General features: G+C 44.3%; 1 protein-coding gene across 1 annotated transcript in view; it reads left to right on the plus strand.

The window, feature by feature from the left end:
* The window catches only part of LOC137376300 (solute carrier family 22 member 3-like), a 74,413-nt gene extending 61,661 nt beyond the window's left edge, over positions 1 to 12,752 (plus strand). Inside the window, exons 8-11 of the mRNA XM_068044569.1 lie at positions 1,956 to 2,064; positions 3,203 to 3,315; positions 11,812 to 11,911; positions 12,003 to 12,752. Coding sequence (XP_067900670.1) covers positions 1,956 to 2,064; positions 3,203 to 3,315; positions 11,812 to 11,911; positions 12,003 to 12,063 — 383 coding nt within the window. The 3' untranslated portion in view covers positions 12,064 to 12,752. The remainder of the gene's footprint in view (positions 1 to 1,955; positions 2,065 to 3,202; positions 3,316 to 11,811; positions 11,912 to 12,002) is intronic.
* The last annotated feature ends 2,299 nt before the right edge of the window (positions 12,753 to 15,051 follow it).

Here is a 15,051-nt window from a genome sequence, read left to right on the forward strand (position 1 = left end):
TGCAATGAAGTGTTGGCAGATCTGGATCTGAGGGGCTTAGTTTGTCTTCCTTCTCTCCTTCTCCCCTGGGCACATTTAGAGAAGGAAAGGAGAGATTAAAATGAATTGATGAGGAGCAAAGTTCATATCTACACTCAGACTGACATGAAGGTTTCATGATATCATGTGTTGAAGTAATGTCATGTACAGTAAGATGAGAAGGGATAGAACCAGAATATCATCATGAACCTGCAACTAGCACCTTCCCTCCTACCTCTCTGTCTCTGACTCTACCTAGGGCCTCTCTCCTAAGGAGCAGCAATCCTTTCTCCTCCAGATGTAAGAGGGCAGAGTTTTAGGGCCCCACAAACAGAAGTCAATTGCCTTTTGCTGGTTTGGGTTGCCTTTTCCTTGTTGAAAGAAACATAAAAAGTGAGAATAACCCCTCGTTGCCAATTAGGTGCCAACAAGCAAGTTATAATGGGGATGCTGGCCAGTGTGGGAACTAATCAACTGCATTTCATGTAAAACTTTTAGTGCAGTCAAAGTATATAAGGATGTGAGTAAGGGAATACTTACTTGCAGGTGAAGGCTGGTCTGTAAAGGTCTTGTGTTACCTCATTGTCATTGACGGTTAAACATCCTTGAACATTTTAACACAACAAGGGGGAGGTGGCTGCAATGACTGGCATGCTTAGTTCCATGCATTCTTGGAAAGCATGGCTGACTCCTCTTCCTGTGCCAGATCGGGTAAGGTGATTAAACTCTTTCCAGCACTGAGTTGCTGGTGGCTGGGGTTGTAGGGTCAGCACTGTCTGCCCTGGTCACCTTCATGCCACTGATGCTGGCTGCTTTCCTTGCAGGATGACATTGCAGGTTTCCAAACAATATGCCCCTCCTTTGCCTAACTGTATTGAGATGTGTTTCTATAGCCTTGCTGCTGTACTGTAGTTCTCTGCAAAACTTTCAGCTCCCAGATCTTTGGCATGCAGCCCCCTTAAGCAGCAGGCCGGATCTCACTCCCTCACCCAACAATCTCTCCACCATTCCCCAAACCAAGCAGTGAGTTCCTGATATTGGGTGTCTGCTGTTATTATGTTAATTTGGTTTACACTAGGATCTCTATTGGGGTCAACTCACATCTCACAGGCAGATGTCAGTCTCACTGTCGTATTTTTCTGTTGAAGGTTTGGTCTGAATGGGAAACTTCGACTTCTTAGTCGAAATCAGCTTTTCGGAAATCACTTGGACAAAATTCTCTAAAATGTATCAATATAGAACGTGGCTGTTATATAAGTGTACTGAGAGAAAGTGAATTCTAGTTGTTAGTGGGCAAAGCCAGATCGGTACATGCTGGGAGTACACATCCATCGGCAAACTGCACACTCCCAGCCCAGTGCTAAATTGATGAGCCCAACACCTGCTATCAACTTATCTCAACACCTGCTATTTCAGTCTCTTGTAACTGTCAAAGTACAAGATTCTCCCCATGTAACTGAAGTGAATCAACAGCATGTAAGATCTGTGATAAAAAGAGAACAGTAAATCATGAATCTATTTCCTGAAGGAAAACTCCAAGGAAAGGCCATTGTTGGACCTAGAATTGCCGTATTCTGCTAAATCCAAAGCACGGGAGAAAGCAGATTAGGGTTGGGTTGCGTGACTTCCTGTCATCTTTGCTGCTGATGAAAATTCATCAAAAACCTGAGTGATCAATTTCTCCATTACATGCAACACAAAGTAAGTGGGGAGAAAATTGATTACTGTTTTAAAAATCAGATATTTTGATGGTTGGTTTACCTTTTAGGAATTTATTGACTGCCCAGTCTATGGGCATCCACTTAAAGGTGTGTCTTGATTTAAAGGGTGTGTTTAATATTTTGTGTAAATCTCGTGCCAGATTCCACTGACTGCTCTCCTGTGTTGTTATTCTGAATAACTGGACCTTACTTCAGCTTTCCTTTCTCATCTCAAAGATATGCACTGGCTCAAAACTGCTGTCGCAACGTTGGGCAGGTTTGGAATAACTGTGTCACTCAGTATACTTTTCCTTGTGACCAATGAGCTGCAGCCGACATCAATAAGGTAACTAATAAAACCTTTTCAATGATCTTAACTTATATGTTGAAAGGATGGATGGAGCATCCCAGTATGAAGGATAGCTGGTAATTACTCCCAGGAACCCAGCACCAACAAGCTGATATCAGAATGATGGTCGTTTATTGGCAAGAATCATAAAATCCTACAGCGTAGAAAGAGGCCATTCAGCCCTTTGGCCCTGCACCAGCTCTTTGTAAGAGCTATCCAATTAGTCCCACTCCCCTGCTCTTTTCCTGTAGCATTGTAAAGGTTTCCTTATCAACATCTCCACTTCCCTTATGAAAGATACTATTGAACTTGCTGGCTGAATCCTTTCAGGCATGTATTACAAATCATAATAACTCGCTGTGTGTGAAAAGACCCTCCTCATTTTCTCCTGGTTATTTTGCCAATTAATTTACATCTGTTTCCTTTGGTTACTGAACCTCCTGCTAGTGTAATCTTATCTTCCTATCTACTCTATTGAACATTTGAACACCTCTATTAAATCTCCCCTTAACACTCACTGCTCGAAGGAGAACAATCCCAGTTCCTCAGGTCTTTCCACATAACTGAAGTGAATCAACACCATGTAACGTCTGAGATAAAAAGAGAACAGTAAATGCAACAAAATGGATGTGTTCAAAGCATATTTGTGCCGGGGGCAGAATGACATAGTATTATTTGTAACTGTTGGATCTTCTCAGAATAAATCAGAGAGTCAGTGGGGGTGGGGGACATGGGGGAGAAGTGGGGATGGCAGGGTTGGCAAGGGAAGATGTCGAGATTTTTCAGGGCAAAAAAAAATGAAATAAGGCAGCAGTGCTGTTTTTGGAATATTAAAAAGCTGAATATAATAGATTAACTTTGTTTTAAAGAGGGCCTGTTTTGTTTATGGTAACTCCAAGCTATATGCTCTTTGCCTTCATCAGTCTCTGCCATCTTTAAGTTGCTGGTTCTCTTTCCTCTTCTGTTTTTTTCTGTCTCTCCTCTTCTGCTTGTCTCTCTGCAACCTTTTACTTCAATCTCTGTCTATTTTCTTCTCTCTCTCTCTGGTTTTGTTCTTTTGTTTGCTCGCTCTTTTCTCAGTGTATGGTGTGGGTGCCAGTTCGTGAACTAATCATTTTTGTTTAAAAACCCCCAGGAATTTTGGCGTTTCAGTATGTTCATCCCTGAGTGGCATTGGTGGAATTGCAGCACCATTTGTGCTCTTCAGATTAGAAACAATTTGGAGTGAACTTCCTCTGGTAACTTTTGGTGAGTTTTTAGAAGCACTTAAATGAATAAATATATTTTATCCATTCATTGGAGAATAGTACTGTTGAGTCATTTTTTTCCTGACGAGTTATATTTTAAGAAACAGCACTGAGATATCCTAAAAGAAACTGCTGAGGCTCAGTCAATTGAAAGCTTTGAAACCAAGATTGATCGATTAAGGGTTATGGAACCAAGGCGGGTAGATAAAATTAAGACATAGATCAGCCATGATCTAACTGAATGGCGGAACAGACTTGAGGGGCTGAATGGCCTCCTCCTGTTCCTTTGTAATTGGTGTGGGGGGGAGAGGGCTGAAATTTCAGTCTGGGCACATTACAGCCTTGTACCTGCTGGACTGTGTTTCATCCCAGCTTTTAAAGCACACAGTGCTAGCCCAACACTAAGGGAGCAATATTTATAAAGATTAAGTGGGAAAAAATCGGATAGGGCCAATATTCAGGTACGAGGATCGCAATGCGCAACTATCAGTCCTGTTGAGGCAGGCAGCATGTAAACATTGTGCTGCCTCCTCATCTAAGTTATTTCAATGTGCATCCCAGCATGGAACACACTACTGACTGGCTGTACACTCGACAACTGGACCAGCAGTGTGTGTGGCTAGAAGAACACACAGCTATCCTGAGCCTTTTAAAGACGGTCTGCCCCTCTTAAAGGGGAGCTGCACTCATGACTGTTTGTGGAATGCTTGGCTAGAAGTAAAAGCACAGCAAATGGAGCATGATGCTAGGAAAAGGCATCCCAGGTTTTCTGATGTAGTGTCGGAGGCATTGCTGATGGAGATGGAAAGGGGGAGAGATGCCACCTTCCCAAATTTGCCTTCAGAGCACATCCTGAAAAGGGAATGGGAGCAGGTAGCCACGGAGGTCAGTATAAGTCTGGCCTCGAGAACCTGGCTGCAGTGCCAAAATATTTCACGCGGTTGATCAAGGTCAACGTTAGCATCTTCAAATGACATTTCCTGTCAACTGCACCACCAACCTCACATGCTGCTCAATGAAACACACTCTCATCGTTCATCCATCAGCAATCAGGACTCATATATAGCATTCAGATACTCGACCTTACTCTCACACACTTACCAATGCTGTGAGCCTCTCAACCAATTCTCACTGCTTCCACATACCTCTAGTTATTTAGCTATGGGAGGCACAAACCCAAACATATTGCAACACACTCACTGTCATTCTTCCCCCTCCTTTGCGGGATAAGATCACACATAACCACAGTGAGCAGCAGCTACCAGCAAGAACAGGCATGCCTGCATTGACTGAGCCCTCTGGAGGAGACATGGGGCAACATGGGGCTGCTTATTACTGAGGCCGTTGCATCTGGTGTCACCGAGAACCTTCAGTATAAGGCTATGTTCCTATCTATGTCTCTTCTCAAATCCCACTTCATGCTCATCCTGCTGTCTGGCAGATCATGGTGTGACCATGAACCTCTTACTTTCCACCCCACTCCACTTCCCTCACCTCAACCCTCCCCTTCTGCATTTCTACTTTCAGATGCCCAAGACCTGCGACCTGGCCTGCCAGTGCAGGCTCACCATGAAGGGCGCGAGCTACACTAGACCTCTGAAGAAGCACCTTCACTTGATCTGACACTCATAGCCACCAGCTCTGATACTGGCACTGCAGGTACCTTGGAGGACAGCACATGGTGAGTCACCAGGGGTGAGAGGGCTGCAACCAGGCCAGGGGGGGGAAAGGATAGTTTGTGTGCCAGCTCACCAGAAGGTGAGGCTGCACATGAGTTCTTCTGCAGGGAACTCAGAGGAGGATTCGATGGAGTGGCGTACAGAAGAATGTTGATGGGCATGCGCACAGATGCCTGCCACAGAGCTTCTTGCCACTATCAAGGGACATGGAGGAGTCTGGCTCCAACATGGCACAGGGCTTAGCACAGAGCTTGGGACTCATCCTTCCTTGCATGGAAGTGGTGGCCAACTCCTTGACAACATCTGCAGACCCACCCGTGAAGCAGTGTCTGGTGGCCGATGTCTCAGCTTCCATTGCAGCAGAGGTAAAAAGCACCTAGTGTTTCAATGCCGCAGTGGAAGCTCAGACTGCATGGTGCCATGCAGGCTCAGACAGCTGTCATCATGGCTACAGATACTAATGCTCTGTCCTCCAGCAGATTATTAGCATTGCTGAGGTACCGCCTGGTGGAGTGGCAAAGATTCCATGGAGCACAAATGTGCTGTCCTCTCATGATGACAGTATTCACGCCCCAATACTCCACTCCATGGGCTGAATTTAGTGGAGCTGGCGGGGCTCCTGGCACTGGGCCGAAAAGGAGGTGAGAAATGGGCCTCGGCCATTCGGATCCACCCCTCCCCTTCCACCTCACACCCCGGCTCTATTTAATGGCGCTCATGCAATTAACTGCCCAGTGCTAGGATCCCTGTCCCTTTAAAGATGGAGCTCTCACCTTCAAGAACTGTCAGCCAATCAGAAGGCTGGCAGCTCAGTATTATTGATAGTGCCACTGAGAACAGTGGCCACTGCCAATAATGCAGAAGGCCTGGCAACTAGACTCAGCGCTGGAGACCAGGACCCCAGATAAGTGAGATAGGGCCACTGGGGCCTGCTGGACTGGCCCCAGTGATGAGGGAAGGGAGGGTGTGTGTTGAGTGCAGAAGGAGGGGTGGTTCAGGGAGGTGGGTTGTTTGCTGGTGGAGGCCCTCAATGGGCTACAGATTGACCATGGAGGAGGGCTCCCCACAAGCCCTCAGTTGACTAGGCAACCTCCCCATGTGGCGGAGATCCCCCCCAACCCCACTGGCTTAATACCAGCGGTAGTGGAAAAAGGCCCTTAAGTGGCTGATAATAAGCCTCTTAAGGGCCTCAATTGGCCTCTGGACAGGAAGACCATCGTCGGCCTATCCCGCCCATGATTAAATTGGGGTGTGATGGGAAGGTGACAGACCCTCCGCCTCCACCTCCCGTTGCAATTGTATGAGCCTCCCCCACCTCATAGCCCGTCTCTGGGGGGCCCATTACATCCAGCCCCACCAGTGCCCTTGCTGTTGCCTCTCAGCCAGCCAGCCCAGTCTACTGCCATCCATGCTGAAATGCTGCAGTCTGAAACTGGGCCCTCAAGGCCCAGAGCTGCATGATGTTGTCCTGTAAGGCTATCTGCAGTTTCCCCCAGTGAAAATCAGCAGCCTCCCCCCAGCCATGCTGCAGCCACAAGGATAGCACTGCATAGGACAGACAAAGGCACCTGTAAAACAGACAAAGGAATACACTAAGTTGAATAGTTTAGCTTGTGTGTATTATTGTAAGTCTTGTTGGATAAAGTTGTTATAGAATGGTTTTATTTCAGGGTTTTGGTCAAGAGGATGTTGTGATGGTACATAGCAGATAGATAGATATGCGGTGAATTGTGAAGCAATTGTGTGGGGATGACATTTCAGGGGAACTGGAGTCTGAGCGAAGGGCTCCTAGATGCCTCCTCCCTTCCTCCTCCTCCTCCTGAGGTGTCCTCTATATGCCTGGTGGCATGGCCTGAGCCCTCATGATAACAAGATTATGGAGGACACATCTGACCACCACAAACTTGGACACACACTCCAGTGAGTACTGGAAGGCTTCTCCGAGCTGTCCAGGCCACAGACCCATTGCTTCCACACTCTGATGGCTTGCTCCACAACATTCTGGTGGCCACATGGTTCTCATTATAGGCGCACAGTCCATGTATGGTTAGGTGGCAGAGGCGAGACATTAGCCAGGTGTAAAGTGGGTATCCGTTGTTACCCAGCAACTAGTCACTGGTTCTTTGTGTGGTGGACCAAAGATGGCAGATATGGCTGACTGCCAGAGGATGAAAGCATTGTGGTTCCTGCCAGGATAGCGGCCATTCACTGAAAAGATCTTCTAGGCAAGGTAGCATACCAAGTGGACGTTAATAGCATGTTAGCCTTTGAGGTTGCATACAATCTCCTTGTTAACATATCATTTATACCCTGTACCATTGGGAATCCCGCCAGCCTGACAAATCCATGTGTTCTCTCCTCTTGCTTCTCTCAAGTTAGTGAGAAGACAATGAAAACCCCTGTCCTTCTAGGAAGGGCCTCTGTCACCTCCCTGATGCAGTGATGAACAGCAAACTGTGAGATTTTGCTAATGTCCCCTGCTTCTGTCTGCAAGGATCCACTGGCATAGATATTGAGGGCAACGGTGACTGTGACCGCCACTGGTAGCACCATCCATGCCTGCCGTGAAGCTGCAGGTCTGGTTGCAGGAGGTGGAACAGTTCAGTGACCACCTTGTTGGTGAAATGCAGACATGTCCTGGCTGAGGTGGAGGTAGGAGAAGTGTTCCCTAAAGACCCTTGATGGGTAGGGCCTTCTGCTGAGAGCCCTCCTGCTCCTCCCCCTGCACAGAGCTTCCCCGCTCTGCTGCCTGTGCTTCATTCCCAAGTCTTGTTGCAACCCAAGATGTACTGCAACTATAGCCCCCATCACTGAAGCAGGCTTTCTCCTGACAGGCCTTCCAACTCCACTGACCTCCTTGTCAAGATCCAGAACCACTCCCTTGTAAATCCAAAAAGATTGCAAAACTCCTTCAATACAACACAGCACTTCCACTGCCTCTGCATCAGTGAAAGAAAGTCAAATGTACCTCATCTGAAGGTTGTGTGGTTAGCCCTTTAAATAACCCTCGTGGCAGTGGAGGGGGGAAGGGGGGTGGGTGGCAGGGAGGGGTCTCTTGTGCATCTGAACGAATGTTCAACTGGGAGTGTTTAAGAAAGACTGTTACCAGGACCTGCGAGGTCCGAAATGGCAAGTCGTGCACCACATCAGTGTTAGAGGCTGTTTGACGTCATGATCCCTCAACTCTGCATGATTCCGGCACATGTGCAGCACGCCAGCGCTAGTGCCCTGTCAGTTAGGGTGTGCCATGTGGTTTGCACCGGAAGTGGGTGGAAGCATCCTGGCCACCATGTTTTGAGTTTGGGTCTTCAGTGGCATTGGCAGCAGCAGAGCTACAGAGCCCCAATTCTGTGGCCTAAATCCCTGTAGCATTTGTGATTTTATTCAGATTTTATAAGCTTTATCTGTATAGTAACCAGGCAGTTTTATTCGATCAATGCTGCTGGTGGTAATTTTCAATGCCTGGGCAGTACCCTAGCGGAGTGGATCAACTGACCATTGTAGAATCCACCCGCTTGGCCTCAATGGAACAATATCAGGCGGGTTCTGTAAAGGCCGAGTGAGGGTGAAAATGACTTCTTGTTGAATTGTGTCCATTCACTTCAATTCCCATCAGACTCTTAAAGTTTCTGTCATTTTGGTATGTCACAATGTTAATATTACAGATGGCTACTGTATTTGAACACATGCTTATGTGGGGCACAATCCACGATACATTAAAAAAATTGAATTTTAAAGAATTCATTTCCTTCACTTTCTCCCTTATTTTTACTTTCACTGCATCATGCAAAGTACCCCAAATGAGAACGTATGTCAGTGCTCTTGCCCTGCATTTAGTCATGAACCAGATTTAGGTTATAATCTAACAGTAAGCAAACATTTATATAACAGTGACCATAATTCGATCAAATTTAATATCAGTTTGAAAAGCAGGAACATAACACAGTTACTCAGATTCTAGATTTTGATAAGGCTCATTTTAATGGAATGAGACAGAGACTGAAAACAACAAACTGATCAGAATTGTTATCAGGTAAAACTAAGTGAGAGGTGTTCAAAAAATAATTTAGCTTAATGCAGGACCAGTGTATATACCCCTGGGGGGCAAGAGCTCTACTGACCAAATAAAACTGGTTGAGCAATGAGGTGAGGGATAACATAAAACAAAAGGGAAGTGCATATAGAAGTGCAAAGAACAGTGTAGATCAAGGGGACTAGGAGAAATATAAAGAACAGCAAAGGAAGATAAAAACAGATAGTGAGAGCAGAAAAAGGAGAATAGAAAATGAAACTTGAGGGATATCAAGATTAACACAAAGGTTTTACAATCATATTAGAACAGAGGATAGTAATGGGTAATGTGGGCTCTTTAAAAACTGACACGTGTAACATTGCAAATGATGTTAAGGTAATGACGGACTTGAATAATTATTTTGTGTTACTCTTCACAGTACAGGAAGAGAATAATATACCTGACATTCCAGAGAAATTCTTAATGAATCAAGAGCTGGAACTCAGTGAAGTTATTGTCCCTTTTGAATGGAAAGTTGCAACTATGACTGCATTATTTAACAAACATGAGTGAGAAACCAGGAAATTATAGACCTCTTCGTCTAATATCTATGGTGGGGAAATTATTGGAACCTATAAGGGCAGAGGGATTGAGCAATTAGAGAAATTTGAGCTGATTAGAAAGAGCTAACAAGGATTTGTACAGGGTAGGTCATGTCTCGTGAACATAATTGCCTTTTTTGAGGAAGTAACTAAAGTGGTTTAGGGAAATGTTTGTGGATATAATTTATATGGACTTCTAGAAGGCATTTTTTAGGAGATTAGTTAGGAAATAGAAGACAGAAAGTAAGCGATAATGGTTAGGTACTCGAATTGGAAGGAAGCAACTGGTGGCGTTCCACAAGAATCGGTGCTAGGGACTCAAACTATTCACTATATTTATTAATAACTTAGTTAGTGCAATAGAGAACCATATATCCAAGATTGCTGAAGCCACAAAAATTGGTGAAATGGTATTTATTGTAGACAGGAGCATAAAATTACAAAGGAACATTGATAGATTAAGTAAGGGGGCAGAAATGTGGCAGATGGATTTCAACACAATATGAGTTCATCCATTTTGGACCAATAAAGGATAGATCAGTATTTTTTTAAATAGTGAAAAGCTAGGAATAGTCAAAAGAACTTTAGGGGTTCACATACACAAAACACTCAAAGGATGTCGGCAGGTACAAAAAATAATCAGAAAGGCCAATGGAACGTTGGCCGTTACACCTTAAAGGGATCGAATGTAAAGGGAAGGAAGCTGTACAACATCCTGGTTAGATCATATCTGGAGTACTGTATACAGTTTTGAGCACCACACCTTAGAAAAGATATATTGGCCTGGAAAGAGTGTAGAGTCTATTCAGCAGAATGTTACCAGGGCGACAAAGGTTAAATTATGAGGAAAGGTTACATAAACTAGGTTTATACTCCCTGGAACATAGAAGGTCAAGGGGTGATTTGATTAAGGTTTTTAGGATTTTGAAAGGAATCGAAGGAGTGGAGAGAGAAAGACTTTTCTCTTGGTGGGAAAATCTAAGAAAAGAGCACCAAACCTTAAAGTCAGAGCCAGGCCATTCAGGAGAAAAGTTAGGAAGTGCTTTTTCACACAAAGGGTAGTAATTTTTTTAATTCATTTCATGGGATGTGGGCATCATTGGCCAGACCAGCATTTATTGCCCATCCCTAATTGCCCATGAGAAGGTGGTGCTGAGCTGCCTTCTTGAACCGCTGCAGTCCATGTGAGGTAGGTACATCCACAGTGCTGTTAGGAAGGGAGTTCCAGGATTTTGACCCAGTGGTCAATAGTGTGTAACTCTCTCCCACAAAAAGCAGTAGATACTAACTCGGTTAATAATCCTAAATCTGAAATCAATAGATTTTTGCTAGCAAAGGGCATTAAGGGTTATGGAGGCAAGGCGGGCGGATGGTTAAGATATAGATCAGCCATGATCTTATTGAATGGCAGACCAAGCTCATGGGGCCGAACTCCCTCTGCCTGTCTGCTGACCCAGTCCTTCAGTAATAGCTACTCTACAGGAATGAACAGTATGGGCTAACACATCTCTTCCTTCTCCATCTCCATCCATTTCATATCCTGAATACACAGGTTGGAATATACCAGGAGAAAGCTTCATCTCACATCAACAGTACAACACAGAATCCCAACAGTATGGTCTAAAGCAAAACAAATAATAAAAATAGAAGATTTACAAAATAAAAATGGTTGATTTTGGAAATCTGAAATAAAAGCAGAAAATAGTGGAAAGGTACAACATGCCAGACAGTATCTAGAAAGGAGATAACCCATAGTGGTGTTGTATTTTGTTCTTTTGTGGCTAATGGTTAATGTGTCAGGAACACAGAAGGGTTCCACACAAACCAGATGCTGCATATTTTTCATTATTCATTCTTGGAACGTGGGCGTCACTGGCAAGGCTGGTATTTATTGCCCATCCCTAGTTGCCCTGAAAAGGTAGTTGTTTTGTTACAACTGTCCAACTTGCTAGGCCACTTCACAGGGAAGTTAACAGTCAACCATGTTAGCCAATTCTAACATTTTCCATGTGACTTGCAATCTATACTTTATTTTACCTGTGACGGCCAAGGTTAGGTTGGCATTTTCTATGCATTCAACTTGTCAATCAATGAAGCAAGTTTCCTAACCTAGACCTGACCAGTTGGAGACTCTGCATAAGTCAAACAGTGGAGAATACTGTGGCAAATAGTGTGCATTGTAATTGGTCTCCATTTTTCTCTAGGTGCTCTTTCTCTGGTAGCTGGTGGTTTGGTGCAGCTTTTGCCTGAAACAAAGGGCACGAGATTACCTGAAACGGTCGATGATGTGGAAAACATTATGCGGTAATTAATTGGAGCCTATACTGAGCTAGTTGCTGTGCTCCTTTCAAACTGCGACGACTAGTTCATATTCTGTTCCACTTTGTATCTACAGGCTTTATGAATATGACCAAGATGAATGCAAAGAGATGATCAACCTCCGCATTTCAACCTAGATAATGAAAAGAAACATATCGGAGAAAGAAGCAGGGCCTTGTTATGCCAGATCGCGTGGTTGGGTTCTAAATCGGGGCTTTAAAAGAAACCTTACTTTTCAATCATATTTCAACCAATTAGCTTCATTTTGCTGTTAGAGTTTCACGCAAAAAGAAAATTGAAGGAGTAATAGGCATAATTTTCCACTTTTTATTGTATCAAATGGAAGCCTGTTGTGATTTATTCTAAAAATGAGCAATTATGGATTGGTTGCTATGACTAATATGATAAACATTAATGATTAATGTAAATTCCGACCTATAACACTACTGAGCACATCAAATTTAATTATCAAGTTTAACAATTTCTCAAGTAGAAAAAGAACCCAATGAAAAAATGACAGTAGTATGTTTTAAAATGACAGTGCTTCATGTTTCGGTAAGGAAAATAGCTGGTGAGAAAGAATCAATGAAAAGGTTCTCAAATCAAAAAAAATTTAAAAGGCAAATTAATCAAAAAGGAAAGTGAAACATTTAAAGGCATCAAAATGGAGAAAAGCAACACAAAGGGAAGCATTTTGTGCATGTTAAAATTAAATGTATTCATTTTACTAACAAAATATTACACCATTGTTTTTGTATCTGTATTAATTTGGACGCAGAATTCTGTGGAAATTCATTTCTCTAAAATAAATCAGGACACAATGGAACGGTGTTTCCACATGATTTTCACTCAGGTAATGGTGGAATCTGGGCAGAATGCAAAGAAACATTGCAAAAGACTGCAGGATTTTAAATGTGAGTAAGTTGCTCCAATGATCTGTTTACACCTGACTATCTGTGATCTTTTATACTGGTTCAAAAGTTCATTTGGTCGAAGCAGTCGCCGCCTGCAAAACTGGTCATGCCCCCAGGTCAGCATGAAAACAATTAAAAAGTAAAACCAAGAGCATTAATTAGCCATTTGAAGAATAGCTCATTTCCTGGCAATCCCACCCCTTTGTGATGCTGGAGAATGCCTTATTCCAGTCACAAATCAATTATGATCAATTATGCTAACATGGGAGATTTTACATTTGCGCTTAAACTAATGAGTTTGCACAGACACTTGAGCACAACTTAATTTCTGCAAAACCAATGCAGTGTTAAGTGCATTCTGGATAAACTTTGCTAATTGCAGCCCTAACAGGAACTGCATGCCACTGATGCTATTGTAGTAGAATGCTCTGTGCAAGGTAACAGGAGCAGATCCTACTCCACCCCCATTGCAGTGTTTATGGTTACATTAACCCACAAGTCAATCCGAGAGTGGAGCATTGAAAAGGGCAGTCTGTGAGTCTGGGAGCGCAAGGGAGAAAAATCAACAAGTGACGTCCCTGCACAAAGAGAGGTGGTGGGGTTAATTTACAGGCAAATATTTAACTTAATCTACCAATAATTTAAACTAGATCAAGTAATTAGTTAAAGAACTACTCCATTTGCCTGGATGAATGCAGTTCTAACAACACTCAAGAAGGTCAACACCATTCAGCACAAAGCAGCTGCTTGACTGGCACCACATCCACCACCTTGAACATTCACTCCCTCCACCACTGACACACAGTGGCAGCAGTGTGTATCATCTACAACATGCACTGCAGCAACTCACCAAGCCTCCTGCGACAGAACCTTCCAAACCCATGACCTGTACCACCTAGAAGGACAAGGACAGCAGACGCATGGGAACACCACCACCTGCAAGTTCCCCACCAAGCCACACACCATCCTGACTTGGAAATATATCACCGTTCCTTCACTGTCGCTGGGTCAAAAATCTGGAACTCCCTTCCTAACAGCACTGTGGATGTACTTGCACCACATGGACTGCAGTGATTCAAGAAGACAGCTTATCACCACCTTCTCAAGGACAACTAGCGATGGGCAATAAATGCTCACCTTGTCAGCGATGCACACATCCCAGGAATGAACACAAAAAAACCCTAAAAATATAAGTTGATTAATAACTTAGGGGAGAAAATTGAATATAGGGGTTGCGATGCTCAATTCACCCATGCTCATTGCTTCCTGCTCATTTAAAAGATTGTACCATGCAGCTCAGTGCTAAACGCACTTTTGAGTGGCTGCACACCTCAGCATGGGGACCAAATTCGTGCAAAACCAGTACCACTTAAAGTCAGCCTGCATCTCTTAAAAGGGAGGTGCATTTTGGCTGAAACAGGTGCTAGAAGTGGCTGTCCCCAAAACATAACCTTATCCTTGGGCCTTTCTCCTTTCAGATACCCAAGAACCTCAACCTAGCCAGACAGAGAAAACAAAGAGGTGGAAGTGCAGGAAGACAAAGATATGAAGAGACACCATCATTCAATCTTGCACTCACAGCAACCAGCTCAGACACTGACACTGTGGACTGAATTTTCCTGGCCATGTGGAGATGTGGTTGGAGACGGCAGGGGGTGGCCGGGAAAATAGAGGGCAGCCACATCATAACGGCACCCGACTCATTCCCGCCTCAAGGAAGGGCAGACTGGAAACCTGATTGGCTGTGTGCTCCACAGAGGCGTACAGCCAATTAGGACAATTAAGGCCTCACTCAGGGGCCATTTTGCCGGTATTTTACTAACATTGGAGCAACGCCACCACCCCCCCCCCCCCCCCTCCCAGAAGGTTGCGCTGGCGGGAGTGCTGAAATATGAGACCCTGCGCCCACCAGAAATTTCAACCCGATGTGTACTTCAAAGGATAGTTTAGAGGTGGGATCTGCATGTAGTGAAACACCGAGCATGAGTGGGCTGCAGTTAGGGCAGGGAACAAGGGTAGCACAGATGCCAGCTCGCCAGATGGCGAGATTGCACACGAGTTCTGCTGCACAGGACTCAGATGAGGACTTCAATGGGGAGGCCAACAGAAGAAGGCTAATGGGTATGCACAGTGAAACGTTTGATACGTTGTCAGGCTGCCAGAAGGTCTGCAGTTAACATCAAGGAGCATAGAGGAATCTGGCACCAACTT

This window comes from Heterodontus francisci, chromosome 13, assembly GCF_036365525.1.
Source record: "Heterodontus francisci isolate sHetFra1 chromosome 13, sHetFra1.hap1, whole genome shotgun sequence".
Taxonomy (NCBI): Eukaryota; Metazoa; Chordata; class Chondrichthyes; order Heterodontiformes; family Heterodontidae; genus Heterodontus; species Heterodontus francisci.